The 19,027-nt window shown below is 42.6% G+C and overlaps 1 protein-coding gene across 1 annotated transcript in view; it reads left to right on the top strand.

The window, feature by feature from the left end:
- Nucleotides 1-19,027, top strand: part of SLC5A5 (solute carrier family 5 member 5) — an 88,368-nt gene that overhangs the window by 38,594 nt on the left and 30,747 nt on the right. The window contains exons 10-12 of the mRNA XM_040321395.1: nucleotides 3,669-3,781; nucleotides 12,043-12,113; nucleotides 12,202-12,288. Coding sequence (XP_040177329.1) covers nucleotides 3,669-3,781; nucleotides 12,043-12,113; nucleotides 12,202-12,288 — 271 coding nt within the window. The remainder of the gene's footprint in view (nucleotides 1-3,668; nucleotides 3,782-12,042; nucleotides 12,114-12,201; nucleotides 12,289-19,027) is intronic.

Raw genomic sequence — 19,027 nt, 5'->3', positions numbered from 1 at the left:
TTCTATAACATCACCTGGAGAGCCCGCCCCTTGTGCTTTCTTTTTGGGGGGGTTTTCAGCGCGGCAAGGAAGAACATAGCAGTGGGAGAAGATGGCGGCAGGAGAAAATGGTGGTGGGAGAGACAGCACCAGGAGAGACAGCAGCAGAAGAAGATGGCAGTGGAAGAGACAGCAGCAGGAGAAGATGGCGCCGCAAGAGACGGCGGCGGGAGAAGATGGCTAGGAGAGAAGACAGCTCAGAGCTATTTTACAATAAAGGACTTGTCAAAAACCTGCTCTTCTTTTCTACATTCCAATGCTTTTTGGGGTGAATGGGTAAGGGTACGATGGGTACCCGATACCCAATCACAGAGGGGGGCCGAGTCTGGTGGCCCCCTTGTTAAAGGGGCTTCCAAATTCTTATAAGCCCCCCTACCACAGACCCCGACCATCACCAGCCAGGGTTGTCGGGAAGACCCCAAAGCACCCCCCATGTTGAGGGCATGTGGCCTGGTACAGTTCAGGGGGGGTGCTCGCTCATCCCCCCCATATCTTGACCTCCGAGCTGCATGCTCAGATAAGGGTCGGGTATGGATTTTGGGGGGGTCCACTCCAATTTTTTTACATTTTGCCATGGAGTTCTCCTTAAAATATATGCCAGACCTGAAGGGCCCAGTATGGATTTTGAGGGGCACTCCACGGCAATTTTTTTTTAAAATTTGGCGTTGAGTTCCCCTTCCCATCCATGCTATAGTCAAATGACAGCTACAGCGGAAACCTATATTGCCGAGCGGCCATCATATGATGTCCTTATGTTTGCACGCTCCCCTCACGCCCCCTGTGGGGCACGGGCAGCGCGCTCTGTGATCACTGAGTCAATGAGACTCGGGTGATCACAGATCGGAGTAAGGGGCTGATCCCTGCCCCATACCACGTAATCAGCTGCCAGCTGATCACGTGATGCAAACAGAAGATTGGTAAACCTTTTTTTTCTGAGGGTTGGTACACATATGACATTTTTTGGGCTCAAATTAGGATCATTTAGAAATAATACAAAACACACAAAATTGTGACTCATTTTTTTTTTTTTCAAATGTTTTTTATTGTATTTTTCAAAGATACACAATAAAGCACAAATAAGAGTCATAACAATACAACAGTTTCTTAGTCATACTATGTGTTCAACAGTGTGCCTGGGTAGGCTTCAAATTATCATTTTACTAAACAGTAACCATATAGGGCCTTAGTCCAGTTGGATAGTGGTCAGATGCTTAAACTAGTAACTAGCAATCCCTGTTTACCCCAACGGGATCATGCTGTAAACAAGGGATTATGGCTCATTATCTTATATTATTTAATAAAATCAAAATTAACATAAAGGGGTATCAAGGGAAGGAGGGGAGGGGAAGGTGAGTAGGAAGTTATCTTTTACATCCGGTCTAGTTTAGGAGTGTAGTCGTTCAGGAACACACTTAATAATTATTAAAATTCTTCAGAAAATTTGAGACCCTAGGATGAGTTATCCATTCATTCCAATTTTTAATGAATTTACTTATGGTTCCTTTCCTATGTGCTAACATTAGCTCATAGTGAGCCTGAGTATTGAGTCTCTGGACTGGATTGTGACTCATTTTAAATTAGCATCAGCAATGGTATTGTGTGTGGTTTGTAAAGACACCTGTGTGAGTTTGGGTAAAGATTTTTGTGAGAGATACAGAGAAAAATATATTTTACCAAAATATCAAAACATTCCACAGTCTAGAATTCTTAAAACAAAAAAGATGAAGAGGCAACATTGTTGCAAGAAAAATTACTTTGAGAGAAAGATACATTTAATCTCATAATGAAAAGTAATTATTTGGGGAAGTTACAATTGTACCATTAGGCTGCATTCACACCTGAGCCTCGGTCGTTCGGTCATTTTTTCCGGCGTTTTTTTCCGGCGTTTTGTCGCGCGTATTCATGCTTATTTGCGCGTTTGCAGACAGCGTCGTCCGACGTTTTTGTACTTCGATGTTTTTTATTTTAGCCAATAGGAAAAATGATCATCTTTTCATCACTTGTTGCTATGTTGGTAGATTTTTTTAATCTTCTGCCTGGGTGAAATGTTCTATTGATTAAAGCGACTAAACGCCCGTAGCAAACGCTCGTTGTCGCGCAAGTCGCTTGAATCAAGCGTTTCCATTACTTTCTATGGGAAATGGAAACACTCAAAAACGACCAAACCGCCCGATACGCGCAACAAAAAAGGGTCCTGAACTTGTTTGAGCTTTAGTCGTTCGGCGTCAGGCGTATTGGCGTGCAGATGTGAACCATCTCCATAGGGAATAATGTATTTTTCCCCTCTAGCGTATTTGAGCGTCGCGCTTCAGGCGACAAAACGCTCAGGTGTGAATCCAGCCTTAGAATCAATGGCTGAACGTTGGGTTACATAAATTTAATTTCCACTTTCAAAAAATTTTTTTTAACCCAGCGCTCATTTTGGTATTTACTCTTTATCTCTTCTCAGACTTTTAAAGATATTTCAGTGTATATAACACTTTTTCACGTAGCTTAAAAGCAGATTATCTTTAAACAATATACCACATATTTCAGTACCATTTAGGTGATCATATCATGCTCTAAACATTATTTCCATGTGCAATATTCCAGGTCCTAGCAAGAGTCAAGCCCCGTACACACGACCAGTTTCCTCGGCAGAATTCAGCTTCCGACCGAGTTTCTGGCTGAATTCTGCCGAGAAACCCGGCCGCGTGTACAATTTCGCCGAGGAAGCCGACGAGGAGCTCGACGAGGAAATAGAGAACATGTTCTCTATTTCCTCGTTGTTCTATGGGAGCTCTAGGCCCGCCGAGCTCCTCGGCGGCTTCAGGGCTGAACTGGCCGAGGAACTCGATGTGTTTGGCACGTCGAGTTCCTCGGCCGTGTGTACGGGGCCTAAGGGTTTGGGTGCTATCTGTTGTCTGGGAGCTATATTAAATTTGGTTTGTATTTGGGAGTATTTTTGCTGCAGTGCTATTGTGAATTCTGTTTGGGTGCTATATACCTCGATTGGAGTAATTTGAGAGCTAATTAGGGCTAATTGGCAGTAATTAGTGGTAAGTAGCATGCATCGCTATAGTAAAAGACCCCCAGATTGTAGTATTTTATTGGAATTAAAAGAAAATACATGTGTTGCAGCATAAAAACATTAATAGCCCAAAAAATTACAAAGAGGGCCGCCGCTCCAATCACAAAGACGCGGCGGGGATGACGTCAGTGCGTAGGCCCTTCCCGACGTGTTTCACGTGCATGTACGTTCTCAAGGTATCTGCCTTGAGAATAGGCGGTCCCTTTGTATCCTAATACATGTTTACTTATACTGATCTACATTATATCTCTGCTCTCAGTAAAAGAGTGCATGGAAAGTTTTGATGTACTGTATTTTCATAAATGCAGATTTTTTTATGGCAGCTCCCTCTCAATTACATATGTAATTTTTAGTATTCCTTGCCTAATGGACTATAATCTCTAAAAAGGAGTTCCCTTATACAATTATATTTCTTTCACGTTGGGTTTGTGAATAGTCTCTAGACTGTACAGTAAATATTATGGAATATGATGGTGTAATAAACTATTATTATAATATTAATCATCGCCATAAAATATGATGTTTAATGTTTTAACTTTTTGCAATATTTTCTCTTCAGCACAGCATCTACAAGCATCAACGCTATGGCTGCAGTAACAGTTGAGGATCTCATTAAGCCACATAAGGCAGACATTTCAATAAAAAAACTAACATACATTTCAAAGGGACTTTGTGAGTAAAATTAATTTTCCTACTCTGCTCCTATTTATTTATATTATTAAGGTGGTTGTAAACCTAAATAGTTTTTCCCCATCCAAAGGATAAGGCACGCCCCCTGCAATTAACTTAAGAGAAAAACTGGGCAAATAAAGCGGAACTACAGTCCAGCATGCAGTCTCTTTATTTCAAAAGAAATATGTCTCTTTTGAAATAAAAAAAAAACCTACCTGCTTGGCCTGCTCACTGGTCTTCTTCGGAATGTACATCCAGTTGCTCAGGTGTAGCTCAGTTTATAGTCTGGCACAGTGCCATGTGCTGGGATGACTGCATTCCTGCACAGGATTTCAGTCATCCTTCGACCAATTAGAATGCTTCCAAATATACCTCCTCACGAGGTACGTTTTGGAGATTAAGCTGCGGGGGATTTCTAAGCCCCGGACCATTGAGGCGGCGTCCTGATGTCTCCTAGCGGGTGATCGCCGCGCTCCAGGTCAGAAGAATTGGGGGGGCGGGGGTGAGGAAGGAGTCCTGTGCAAGCTCACCTTACAGATTTTTTAAAGGTGAACTTATCCTTTAAGCATGCACCACGTCACCTACTGATTCTCCCCCTCCACAGTGGACAGAGGAACGTCGCCCTGCTTCGGCTGGCACAATTTATAAAAAAAAATGTGGCCATGCGGGGCTTCACTCACACGGCCGCATCATTCAAAGTTCTGGGAATGTCATTTTTTGCAGGTAGATAGAGCAGGCAGACAGGCTAGTCAGTTAAAGTTACAGTGTGTAGAGGATATATATACATCCCAGGTGTTGTACATATATTTATACACTGTATACTTTAGCTAGATCAGTTCTTCCTAATTTACTGGCAGGCAGGTGATTGTGCTAGCTGCAGTATTCTTACGTGGTTTATTGCCTGTGTCCTCTGTAGTTTGCACCTAAAGCTACTTGGTGTGTACTGGCCGTGAGCTTTGTAGTTTGCACCTAAAGCTACTTGGTGTGTACTGGCCGTGTGCTCTGTAGTTTGCACCTAAAGCTACTTGGTGTGTACTGGCCATGTGCTCTGTAGTTTGCACCTAAAGCTACGTGGTGTGTGTACTGTCTGTGTCTGTGCTATTTTTCGCAATGATTTTCATCCATATTGCAGGGACCAGACATTACATTAAAGCCGCAAGCAGTTTTAAATTACTTTTTTCTTATAGTAATCTCATTTTGTGCATGGACAGTTCTAAACATGTGCCACTTCACAGGCATACTATAGACACCCAGCAGGTACAATATTTAAAGGAATTTTTCATTTTTTTAAAACGGTCATTTTTTCAGGAGTCCTGAAAAAAACGACAGTTTTTAAAAAAAAAATTCCATTGATACATGTTCCCTCGGCCAAGACCCGGGTTCTCAAAGACGTTTTCACAGGCATACTATAGACACCCAGCAGGTACAATATTTAAAGTTGTTTTTTTTTTTATTTAAGCATCATTAAAATCACTGCTCCTGAAAAAATTACTGTTTTTAAAACTTTTTTTCCATTGATACATGTTCCCTGGGGCAAGACCCGGGTTCTCAAAGACGTTTTACGCCAATAACTTGCACATTAGGCTTTAAAATTAGCACTTTTGAATTCGAATGTTCGGGTCCCATAGACGTCAATGGGGTTCTAAATGTTCGTGCGAACGTTCGGTCCGTTCAAAGGTTCTGGTACGAACCGAACAGGGGGGGTGTTCGGCTCATCCCTAGTGCTGGTGACCGCTCTCATAGTTTATTGAGCTTCCTGGACTTCAGTAACTGCCTGCCCGTATCGGAGGTATGGCCAGACAGTGTAACTGACAAACTGTGAGTGCCTGAAATTGCACCAGTGATCTGCTGATCATTGGTGCAATGCTTTACAGGTTCCCAAGAAAATAAATAATAAATGCACATTTATTATTTTTTTAGTCGTGAACTTAGCCTTTAATGGTAAAAGGTGTAGCATTTTTTGAAAATGAAAGGATTTTGTCACATTGGAAATTTATTAACCACTTAAGCCCCGGATCATATCGCTGGTCGTGCGATGTGGCTCCCAAACAAAATTGGCGTCCTTTTTTCCCCACAAATAGAGCTTTCTTTTGGTGGTATTTGATCACCTCTGCGGTTTTTAGTTTTATAAGCGTTTATTGATTGGTTTGCGCAAAAGTTATAGCGTTTACAAAATAGGGGGTAGTTTTATGGCATTTTTATTAATATTTTTTTTTTACTATTAATGGCGGCGATCAGCGATTTTTTTTCGGTACTGCGACATTATGGCGGACACTTCGGACACTTTTGACACATTTTTGGGACCATTGGCATTTTTATAGCGATCAGTGCTAAAAAAAAAAGTATCAATTACTATAAAAATGCCACTGGCAGGGAAGGGGTTAACACTAGGGGGCGGGGAAGGGGTTAAGTATGTTCCCTGGGTGTGTTCTAACTGTAGGGGGGGTGGACTCACTAGGGGAAATGACTAATCGCTGTTCATACATTGTATGGACAGACGGTCAGGCATTTCTCCCCTGACAGGACCGGGAGCTGTATGTTTACACAAACAGCTCCCGGTTCTCGCTCTGTAACGATGGATCTCGGGTGCCTATCGGTGATCGCGACCGTCGGGCATGCACGCGGGAGTCAGGAGCGAGTGGGGGGTACCCATATTGGCTGCTGGGAGAGATGACGTAGATCTACGTGCTCTCGCCCAGCAGAGCCGACCTGCCGCCGTAAAACGGCGGCTGGTCGGCAAGCAGTTAATGTGGACGAGTAAAAGTATAATTATTGAAAGGTCCATATTAACTGTTCACTGTTATCCATTAAACTGTAAGAAAATGCAAAATAATTTTTAGTTACAGAAAGAGTGGTGGAAGGTTAGACAGTCTGCCAGCCTTTTATTGTGGTCTGTGCCCCAACGGGGGGAATTACCCCTCTATTTGTCCTGGTGACCACTTCCCCTGAGACAAAAAGTAGGGAGAAATTCTACATTTTAGAGTTGCTATGAAAGCACTATGTGAACTCCCCTAGTTTGAGGTAGATTTCCTCTCACTTCCGGTTTCATCTCCAAGATGGGAAGTGATAAAAAATATCCCCAGCAGCACACCCTTCTGTACACTTTACACAATTTTTTACAACCCAAGACGTTTCTACATACAGTACCGTTAATGACTCCTCAAGAAGTCTATTCATGCAGTTCATGGATTTGTAAATTTACTACCTTATACAGTCACTCCAGCTGGATTTAGCTTGCACTGTTTATAAACTCCCCAAAAAAGTTCCACACGTCTTTTGGTACTGTAGGTAACCACAAAGTGGCCTATGTATTTAAAGGAGTTGTAAAGGGAAAAAAATGTTTGCCTAAAATTAATGTCTGCAAGGTAGACAGACAGAATAGTGTAATGATTCTGTTAAAAAACGAGTAAATGCCTATTAAATTCCTTCATCTATATCACCTCCGGCGTTCTATTTTCTTTTCTCTCATTCACATCCTGGTTTGCAGTGCTCGTTCATATAAGAACTACATTTCCCAGTATGCATTGCAGCACGCTCAGTAGTTCCCATGAGGGGGGCGAGCACGTCACTGACCACCGCAGTAAAGCCTCCCTTCACCGTGGTGAGTAACAATCAGACAAGCAGGAAGTGAACAGAACAGAAAAGAAATAGAGGAACTTCTGAGCAAAAACGAACAATGAGGAAGTGAAAAGAGGAATGTCTGCAGGTAAAAGGATGCCTATTATGAAAAAAAAAATTCCTTTACAACCCCTTTAACATACTAGGTCATTAAAATAGTGCTCACATTCTCCAATTGTTTATTAAAATATTCTTGGTTTTCAAAATTATGGAAGTCAGTGGGAGGCCTCTAATGCATATGCTAAAAGTGAATTTTTTGCCTACACGTCTTTCCAGTTGGGTGATTGTTGTCTGTTCTAGCACTTAACATCAGCTGGTGCTTGCTGTTGCTTCACATAGCTATGTAATACATACACACAAGGTACTAACTATTTCCCTGGGGCCTGCCAGATTCTTCCTGGCAGAGGACGAATCCAGGTTAACTTTCATATTTGTCATATTGATAATAAGGAAGCATTATGGCACTCTTTGATTAGAGATGCTCAATCTCTAAACTTACTGCAACATCAATCCATATAGTACAGTTGGTCTATATCCTATTATATCAATCCATAACGATTTATAAAACATCAGTTATTTTAAAAATTTCCTTTCTCTGATAAATATATATTTATTCCTTTTTGACAATTCAGTTCATTATATAACTCCTAGTAATCTTATGTTCTAAGGACAAGTTGTCCTTTAGTGCAGGGATCAAATTTATGACCAACCAGGTACATACTTACCTTTGCAGCAGGCCGTGTCTTAAGACTTTGCCACATAGCTAATCTACGGCTAGTACAGGTATCTAACACTTCAAAGTGTGTCTAAAGCCTCGTACACACGATCAGTCCATCCGATGAGAACGGTCTGATGGACCGTTTTCATCGGTTAACCGATGAAGCTGACTGATGGTCTGTCGCGCCTACACACCATCGGTTAAAAAAATGATCGTGTCAGAACGCGGTGATGTAAAACACAACGACGTGCTGAAAAAAACGAAGTTCAATGCTTCCAAGCATGCGTCGACTTAATTTTGAGCATGCATGGATTTTTAAACGATGGTTGTGCCTACTAACGATCGTTTTTTTCCCATTGGTTTAGGAATCCATCGGTTAAATTTAAAGCAAGTTGGCTTTTTTTTAACCAATGGTTAAATAACCTATGGCGCCCACACACGATCGGTTTTGACCGATGAAAACGGTCCATCAGACCGTTGTCCTCTGTTTAACCTATCATGTGTATGAGGCCTAATACTTAGTCCCCTTCCACGTGCTGTGGTTTCTCTCTGCGGAACAAAGGTCCCTACAGGAATACTAGCCATTGGGGGAAACCACAGTGTGCAATGGGTGAGCAGATATTCAATACACTCAGAAGTGTCTGATGGTTGCAGGGACCACATATCAGCTACATGGAGTTTTAGGACACAGGACACCAGCAAGGTAAGTATTTACCATCTTCTTTTACATAATTTTTCCCCTAAACTGGCTGGGCTACTTTAACAGATTTGGATTTATTTACATAACTCTCTTGGCAGAAATTAAGGGCCAGATTCACCAAAGAGATACAACGGCGTTTCTCCTGATACGCCGTTGTATCCCTGTTTCTATCTATGCAACTGATTCATAGAATCAGTTACGCATAGATAGCCATAAGATCCGACAGGTGTAATTGTTTTACACTGTCGGATCTTAAGATGCAGTACCGCGGCCGCCGCTGGGTGGAGTTTGCGTGGTAAACCAGCGTCGGGTATGCAAATTAGGAGTTACGGCGATCCCCGACGGTTTTTCTCGTTCGCTACGTCGCCGCTAGTCTAGTTTCCCGTCGCAAAGTTAGTCATTTTTTTTGGTGCCTTAACTTTACACAGCAATCGTATTGCTGTGTAAAGTATGGCCGTCGTTCCCGCGTCGAAATTTAAAAAATAACGTCGTTTGCGTAAGCCGTCCGGGAATACGGAATTACGCTACGCGCGTCGCCGTTCAAAAAAATGACGTCACTTCGCGCAAAGCACGGCAGGAGTTCGGAAACGGAGCATGTGTGGTAGGTCCGGCGCGGGAGCGCGCCTAATTTAAATGGCACACGCCCATTTGAATTGGCCCGCCTTGGTTTTCATCGCAAGTGCTTTGTGAATCAGGCACTTGCGATGAAAACTTGCGGCGGTGTAACGTGTCTAGGATACGTTACGCCGCCGCGATTCTACGTGAATCTGGCCCAAAGATCCTTTTTTTTTTTTTTAAGGACTGCCTGTAGGCCTGCTTAAGAATGAAGCAGCATCTCAACTGAGTTGAGGTTTGGACTGGGCCATTTTAGAATTTACATTTTTCTACTGTTAAAGAATAAAAAAGATGTGCTATGGGAGCATTAAACTGTTTAATAGAAGACATTGTACCCTTAAAAATTGTTGTACTTATCTCTGCGGGACTAGGTTTATATACTGGGTTTTTTAATAATCATGGTAATAAACAGAGATATAATACTGGACCAAACTAACTCTCTTAGATAATAAATTAAATTAATCATCTTCATGTAACTTTAAGATCTGCACTCTAAATAAAATGTGTATTTATAGGAACAAGCATAATTAACTTACCTTTCTTTTCTTGTATGCACAATAGTTAATTTACTGGTTTTGTGACTCAGTTATGTATAATCTGCCACGTGCAGGAGGATCAGTTTAAACATATTACAAAAAAAAAATTAACCACAACAATAGGCTTTCACTGTGAGAACAAGCTGTAGAGCATATCTATGTTGTAGTACTGCACAGATAGAAGCAATGTTTGCACTGTCATTGAGGGCTTGTATTAAATGCTATAGTTCGCCATACTGTATCATTTTTATTTCATTTTTTTTAAGTAATAATATGTATTATTTTTATAACAAAAAGATTAAGTTGCAGACCTTCACGTGAAAATTACTCTTACCTGCTTTAATTTCCTTCTGCCCCCAGGCTAAGGTGACCAGATTTGAAATCTGGGGACATATTTTTTTTTTTACTAGTAATGGCGGCAATCAGTGACTCTCTGCCTGTCGCCGCCGCTGCCCACCTCAGAGCCTCTCAAGTCTTACTCCCCCGGGCCCCCAGCAACTACTGGGTGGGGAGCGGAGGAAGATCACTCCGCCAGGGAAGGCAAGGAGATAAGCAGGCAGGCGGCGACTGGCTGGGACTTGAGCCAAGGCAGAAGAACATGCGAGCGGAGCTAAATGGGCATGCACCCGAAACTGAACACTTTTCCCTCCGCTCCGACCAGCACATGGTCATCAGAAAGGGGCTCAGATAATGGAAAAAAAATAGACCCCCCCTAATCTAGTAGGAGCCGCGGAGCGGGGGTGTGTAATTCAGATTTTTTTTTTACATTTTGTACTGACTGTCTTTGAAATTGCCCCAGCCCCTGTTCAAATCCAATCTGGGGACAAAACTGGGGACAGACTTGGTCTGGGGACAGTTTCCTCAATCCGGGGACTGTCCCCTGAAACCGGGGATCTCTGGTCACCCTACCCCAGGCTCATCAGAAATAGCAGATTTTTCTTTTCTTTGGGAGCAGGTACCTTTTTTGTAGTACCTGCTACCACTTCCTCGCCTAGGCAAGTTCATTGCCATCTCTGCCTACCAATCCCCTCTGCCCGCAGCCTGCTGGGTTCAGGTTATACAGCCCGGAAAGTTGCAGGACCAGTCTCACTGTAGGCTGCATCTGTGCCAGCTGTGAAGTATCAGTAAATCACAGTTGGCATCCAAGTCCAAGATAGAGACATGGAAGGAGCAGAAGCCCTGGGGAGAATCAGCTGCAGACAAGATAGAATTAGAAATTTCCATTTATTCCCTATGGACTGCTAGCCTTCATTCCTGTCAGCAGACTCTTAGGCCTGGTACACACGATAGGATTGATCCGCGGATACGGTCCGCCGGACCGTACCTGCGGATAAATCCTCTGGCGGATTTGGATCCGTTGGCATGTACTCACCATCGGATCCAAATCTGCGCGGAATTCAACCGCGGTGACATGTCGCGCCGTCGCCGCGATGATGACGCGGTGACGTGCGCGACGCTGTCATATAAGGAAATCCACGCATGCGTCGAATCATTACGACGCATGCGAGGGACGGGTTCGGACGGATCGATCCGGTGAGTCTGTACAGACCACCGGATCGATCCGCTGGAGCCGATTCCAGCGGATAGATTTGTTAGCATGCTAACAAATTTTTATCTGCTGGAAATCGGAAATATCCGCGGATAAATTTCCGCTGGAATGTACACACCAGGGGATCTATCCGCTGAAACCGATCCGCTGAGATTTTTCAGCGGATGGATCCTCTCGTGTGTACGGGGCCTACGATTGGTGTTATTTCTCCTAATAGAATTGTTACACAGCAAAATCCAAACCTCCTTGTGGAGTTCCTGAAAAAATGCTGGGTACTTTTTCAATTCTATATCATAGGTGCCCACACCTACTATTGCTGACACTATCACAGTTCATTGTTTGTAGGTGTGGCATTTACGGGCAGAGGTGCACGTATACCATTCATTATACTGTATTGTATTAGCAATGCATAAATGTATTAAATAAGTTAATGAATGTGTTGGTTATTATAAATAATGTGTTGATTGTGACTTAAGGGGTATGACTGAAAAGTATGTGTTCCATACCCTTTCTCTTTTTTTACAGCTCTCATTTATGGATGTGCATGCATTACAGTAGCAGCCTTGTCATCACTGCTTGGTGGTGGCGTTCTACAGGTACTAAGCTAGTGACCAGTCATTAAGAAATATAGTGTTTCTCTAACTATGTATTCTCTAATTATCGATTCTCTGTTCTCTTGCACAGGGCTCCTTTACAATAATGGGAGTAATCAATGGCCCAATCCTTGGAGTTTTTATCTTAGGAATATTCACTAGTTCATGTAACACTGTGGTATGTATGTCCTTAGCAGCATCAACCCTAGTTTGCCCTTAAATTGTATTTAAAGCTTTGTTTTATATACTGCCAATGAAATGGTTATACTCCATGTCTGTTTTCTTATTTGCTGCCTGTGTCCCACTGAAGAGAGATTTACCTTGATTTCCTGTGACAGAGACAATGGGATGTGAGGCCTCGTACACACGACCGAGAAACTCGACGGGCGAGACACATCGTTTTCCTCGTCGAGTTCCTTGTTAGGCTTGTCGAGGAACTCGGCAAGCTTGCTTTGCGTACACACTGTCAAGACAAAATCTCCTCGCGGTGACATACAACACATACAACGGCAAGGGGAACTTCGATTCCACTGGCTAAACTCTTGGGGCTGCTTTTGCTAATCTCATGTGTTTGCCTGTTAAATAAAAGTTTGGTAAGAGACGATTTGCACTTTTCAGTCTGTTACAGCTTTAAAAATGTGTTATCTCCATTACAAATGCTACTTTTACTCCCGTCTCATACTTTAATCTGAGCAAGCACGGGTTTCTTAGCATACACACGCTCGAGTTTCTCGTCGAAAACCAGCCCGACCAGAAACTCGACGAGCCAAATCAGACTCCCGTCGAGGAAATAGAGATCATGCTCTCTTTTTGGCTCGTCGAGTTTCTCGACAGTTTCCTCAACGAAAATGTACACACGACCGGTTTCCTCTGCAAAAAAATATCTCCCAGCAAGTTTCTTGCTGGTTTTTGCCGAGAAACTCGGTCGTGTGTACGAGGCCTGAGAGTGATGGAAATGTTCTGCAGATATGACTGTTATCAGACAAGAAGGTTTAGCCCTTCTTTTTTTATTGGAAAACAACAGAAAAACATAAACAGGAAATGACATCATAACCCTGTAGTTTCACTGGAGAGAACAATACTGTGTCTGTATAAATGACATGCTAAGGAAATATCTCCAAAATAAAGGAAATCCCCTCTAAAACAGAGACCAGGACAAATAGGACAAAATTATCCCAGCAATTAACTCCTCGACAATAAAAACCTGATAGGTATTCTAACCCTTTTTTGACTAAAGATACCATTTTAAGTAAATGTAAACTCCATTGCTATAATCTGATTTCATCTTTAAGACACTAATGCCATCTCAAAAGATATTTTCAGTCTCTAAATCTTTAGCATTTAATAAAACAATGCCTGGTGATCCTGGCATTAAGATGCTTGTTCAGGCACTTATTACTTTTTATAGGATGACAAAACTGTCTTTGTCTGCCAATTGTTCTACTCCCCTGTGAATCTGTCACAAGTACTTATAGTAGGCAGGGCTCACAATTTTAAGTCCTGAGCTGCTAGCCAGGCCTCAAGGGTTACTCGCCACAAGTTACCTCACCCAACCCTTACCCTGGCCCGCCCCTAATTCTGCCCCTAAACACACCCTCATAAATTATCTAATGAAATGACACTTACATTTTTTATGCAGAATTAAGTTATAAAAATAAATATTAACAACAACTTTATCAGTGCCCATCAGTGCAGCCTCACCTGTGCCCAACAATGCAGCCTACCTGTATCGATCAATGCTGCTTCACCTGTGCCCAATAATGCAGCCTATCTGCGTCCATCCATGCAGCCTACCTGTGTTCATGCATCCTGCCTGTATCCATAATGCAGCCTACCTGTGTCCTTTAATGCAGCCTGTCTGTGTTTATCATGCAGCCTACCTGTGTCCATCATGTAGCCTACCTGTGTCCATTATGTAGCCTGCCTGTGTTTATCAATGCAGCCTATCTGTGTCCATCAATGCAGCCTATCTGTGTCCATCAATGCAGCCTATCTGTGTCCATCAATGCATCCTACCTGTGTCCATCATGCATCCTACCTGTGTCCATCATGCAGCCTGCCTGTTTCCATCATGCAGCCTACCTGTTTCCATCATGCAGCCTACCTGTGTCCATCATGTAGCCTCCTTGTGTTCATTATGCAGCCTAGCTGTGTCCATCATGTAGCCTGCCTGTGTCCATCATGCAGCCTACCTGTGTCCATCATGCAACCTGCCTGTGTCCATCAATGCAGGCTACCAGTGCAGGGCAAGAGAGAGGAGAGCAGGCGGCCAGATTATCAGCTTATATTTCATCTGCTGTGTGTTCCCGCCGCTCGCTGGCATTGATACATGTCCCCTGGACAGGAGCCAGGTCCCCAAACACTTTTTAAGACAATAACTTGCATATTAGCGTTTAAAATTAGCAGATTTCTCCCATAGACTTTAACAGGGTGTTCCGCGGCTTTTCGAATTTGCCGCGAACATCCCAAATTGTTCGTTGTTCGCCGAACAGGCGAGCAGGCAATGTTCAAATCGAACATGAGTTTGACTCGAACTCGAAGCTCATCCCTAATGTTGATCATATCCCCACTTAATCTCCTCTTTTCAAGAGAGAATAAATTCAGTCCAAATAATCTTCCCTCAACTCACCTCAGTGAGCTCCTCCATGCCTTTTATCAGTTTGGTTGCCCTTCTTTGCACTTTCTCCAGTCCCCCGATATACTTTTTGTAAAATTGGTGCCCAAAACTGAACTGCATATTCCAGATGAGGTCTTACTAATGATTTGTACAGGCGCAAAATGATATCTCTCTCTCTCTGCAGTTCATGCCGCTTAATATAAGAAAGGACTTTACTCACTTTGGAAAACGCTGCTTGCCATTGTATCCTATGAGGCCGCGCACACACGGTCAGTCCATCCGATGAGAATGGTCCGACGGACCGTTTTCATCGGTTCACCGCTGAAGCAGACTGATGGTCTGATGTGCGTACACACCATTGTTTCAAAAAACGATCGGGTCAGAACGCGGTGACGTAAAACACACGACGTGCTGAAAAAAACGAAGTTCAATGCTTCCAAGCATGTGTCGACTTGATTCTGAGCATGCGCGGATTTGGAACGATGCTTTTGTGTACTAACCATCGGTTTTGACCTATCGGTCAGCCGTCCATCGGTTCGATTTTAAAGCAAGTTCTCTTTTTTTGAACTGAAGGACAACAGACCGATGGGGCGTATACACGGTCGGTTTGGACCGATGAAACTGAACTTTAGTCCGTTTTCATCGGTTTGGACCGATGGTGTGTAAGCGGCCTTAAGCTTATGATCTACCAGGGCACCCAGATTTTCTCCACCATTGACTCCCCCAACTTTTCTCTCCATAGTATGTATGATGCATGCATATTTTTACATTTTCCAACATTAAACCTCAGTTGCCACACAGTTGCCCAATTAAACAATGCATGGAGGTCAGCTTGTAAATTGGAGACATGATGTAAAAACATTATTGCACCGCATAGTTTTTTGTCATCTGCAAAGAAGGAAATCAATGTTAGCAAACACTGTTCCCACCAAAAAAACAGCCAGTGTCTTCCTCTGCTAATCAAGTGTGCAGGAGCTGAGCAATCACATAAAGACCTATGTGGAACAGAGCTGTAGTATAGAAAACAGGAGACGGATGTCCCTGGAAGTCTGTAAAGCTCACCATACTATACAATCTGATTGTACAATCTCCTTTAGATCTACTATGTAGTGCAAGGACCTGCCTGATTAAATACAGAGTGATTGACACACAGATCCCAGTTCTTTTAGGGGAGAGGAGACTAATTGTGTGTTCATACAATGTATGATCACCAATCTCTCTCTTCCCTAGTTAGTCCCATCCCCCCTACAGTTAGAACACAGTGAGGGAACACAGTTAACCCCTTGATTGCCCCCTAAGTTTTAACCCATTCCCTGAAGTGACATTTACAGTAATTAGAGCATTTTTATAGCACTAATCGCTGTAAAATAGTCAATAGTCCAATGTGTTCGCCGCAATATCGCAGTCCCGATAAAAATCGCAGATCGCGGCCATTACTAGTAAAAATGCCATAAATCTATTCACTATTTTGTAGACACTATACCTTTCGCACAAACCAATCAATATAGGCTTGAGATTTTTTTTTACCAAAAATATGTAGAAGAATACATATTGGCCTAAACTGAGGAAAAAATGTATTTCTTTTTTTAAAAAAATGTGGGATATTTATTATAGCAAAAAGTCAATATCGTCGCTCTTCTTTTGTTTATAGCGCAAAAAATAAAAACCGCAGAGGTGATCATATATCACCAAAAGAAAGCTCTATTTGTGGGAAAAATGTGGTTTGAGTCAAGCGTTGCATGACCGCTCAATAGTCAGTTAAAGCAACGCAGTGCCGTATCGCAAAAAAGGCCTGGTCATTGAGCAGCCAAATCTTTCAGGGCTGAAGTGGTTAAAGGGGATTGTACAATCAGATTCTATAGTGTATAGACCTACAATTTATAGACCTAAAATTAACTAGTTGCACTTTCGGTGACCATAATTGTTAATGGCACTCCAAACGAGGAAGCAAACACATATTTTGTTAAGTGAAAAAATAATGATGGCAAAATTTGTGCAAACCGCAAAGCGGCAAAATGCCCCATGAACTACTTTATCACATGTAGGGCAATCCATTGAAAAAAAATGGCCTGTCTTCAGCATGTTGCTTGAAAAATGCAACAAAAAATGTCCACTCCCACTACCCTAGGTGTGAATGGGGCCTGAAAGAGAAATTGGTGTGTTTACCCTTTCCTGCGCTGGAGCTGAATTAAAAGAATATTGATAGCCTATAGGGATTGTAAACCCTATATATTTATTTATTTTTTATAAAAATAACAAACATGCCTATACTTACCTGCTCTGTGCAATCATTTTGCACAGAGCAGACCTAAACCTCCTTTTCTGGGGTGACCCGCTGGTGTCCAGGTCTCTCCTCTTCATCAGGTGCCCCCACAGAAAGCTGCATACCCTGGGGGCACCCATGCATGCTCAATCCCTAGTCCCCCTATTGACACAGACAGCAGGACTCAGCCTAGCTTCCTGTTCCCATGTCATAAGATTTAATTAACAGCAGTGGGAGCCAATGGCTCCTGCTGCTATCAATCTGTCCAATGAAGAGAGAGACTGTGGCTGGAGCCGCTGCACTCTTAAACATTGCTGGATTGGATTGGGCTTAGGTAATAAAAAATGGGGAGTCTGGGGGGGAGCTGCAGAAAAAAAGATTTTTCACCTTAATGCATTAAGTTGAAAAACCTTGAGGCTTTACAAACGCTTTAAAGTATTACTAAACCCAGGACCCTGCATTCACTATATCTGGTCTCCCACAGTACTCAGAAAATGCAAATGCAATTATTTTAGTAATTATAAACTGCTAAATACCTTTTCTCATCAGGAGTTAGAGCAGTCTTATAACTTCTATCAATGTCTGGTTAAAGCTTGTAGGAGGAGTTTTCATTCTCTCCTGATTCTCATATGAGGCTGCAGGACCCCAGACCCTCTGTCTGGACAATGCTAATTGGCCCTGTGCTGATCACATGCACCCTCCCAGGAATAAAAAAAAACTCACTAAGCATGTGCAGCTTGCCCCAAAGGCTTTGTTCTATAAGGAGATGGTTTAGGGAACAGTGGAAGAAGGAGAAGATCAGAGAAGACAGGATCAAGCAGCCTGTAACACAATGCACAGGATTAACCCCTTTGATTCCATAGTGAGTATAACAAGCATGCTTTACAGCATATACAGACTGATTTTACTTGTTGTGGATTTAGTAAAACTTTAAAGCAGTGTTCCGCCCGAAAAAAGTATAATAAAAGCCAGCTTTTAATAAATGCACACTTACCTGTCCTGGAGTCCAGCAATGTCGGCACCCGCAGCTGATGTTTCCATCAGCTGTTGGGTGCTGCCGCCGCCATTGCGGGTACGGGAACCAGGCAGTGTAGCCTTTTCAGCTTCATGCGGGAGGCCCTGCTCCTCTCTCCTATTGGCCAGGGGAGGAGGAGAGAGCCCCGCAGTGATGTCACGGCCCACGGCCTGGACTCCGGAAGTGGGAAAGGATCCTTTCCCCCCCAAAAGGTGGCAATTGTGGCATGAGAGGGGGGAGGAATCCGATGAGCGGAAGTTCCCCTTTTGGATGGAACTCCGCTTTAATGTCTCCCTCCTGTGCACTTGTATAAAGCTGGCCATACGCTATTCAATCTGATGAGCCTTTAGCTTTAACATAACTATGTAATAGCGGAACCCATTTGAACAATCTATTCAATTTGGAACAAATCAGACAGGTCCTTGCACTACAAAGTTGATGGTAGATCTAAAAAAGGATTATACAATCAGATTGTACATGGTATGTCTACCTTAAAAAGAAGAAAGAAAGTAGGTGGAAATAAAAAGGAGGTTCTATATTATTAAGAGAGGCATGGTTCACAGAAGTAAAACGCACCCTATTCTGTGATGCAGTGCATGTTGGGATATAAAGTTTCCTGGAAGGTCACATGATGACACAGAAAGCCAGAGCTCATAATGCATTTTTTTTTTATTTCGAACAGAGAGTTTCAGATTCTAAGCTGCCATGGACTGGGTACGTGAGAGATAAGCACATTTTGACAGCTTTGACAGAAAAGACATAACAGAAGGCTTCTATGTGTTTTGAAAAGTTAATTTTTTCCTGAAAAGGTGAACTTAGCCTTAAATGAAGGCCTTTTGTGGTCTGCAAAGTGTTTGTTAGCTGCAATTGGGCTATATCTTTGTTCACATAATGGTTGAGCCTGTGTTTGCATTGGCATTGAAAGCTAATTTGATAGTAAGGGACAATTTAATGTGTCAAGAATGGTAAGTGGAAATTCTAATCTTTAATTTTTCTGTTAATCCAACTGTGAACATATCTTT

Source organism: Rana temporaria, chromosome 1, assembly GCF_905171775.1.
Source record: "Rana temporaria chromosome 1, aRanTem1.1, whole genome shotgun sequence".
NCBI classification, from domain to species: Eukaryota; Metazoa; Chordata; class Amphibia; order Anura; family Ranidae; genus Rana; species Rana temporaria.
The sequence above is the reverse complement of the archived record's forward strand: the minus strand, read 5'-3'. Positions and strand labels throughout refer to the sequence as shown.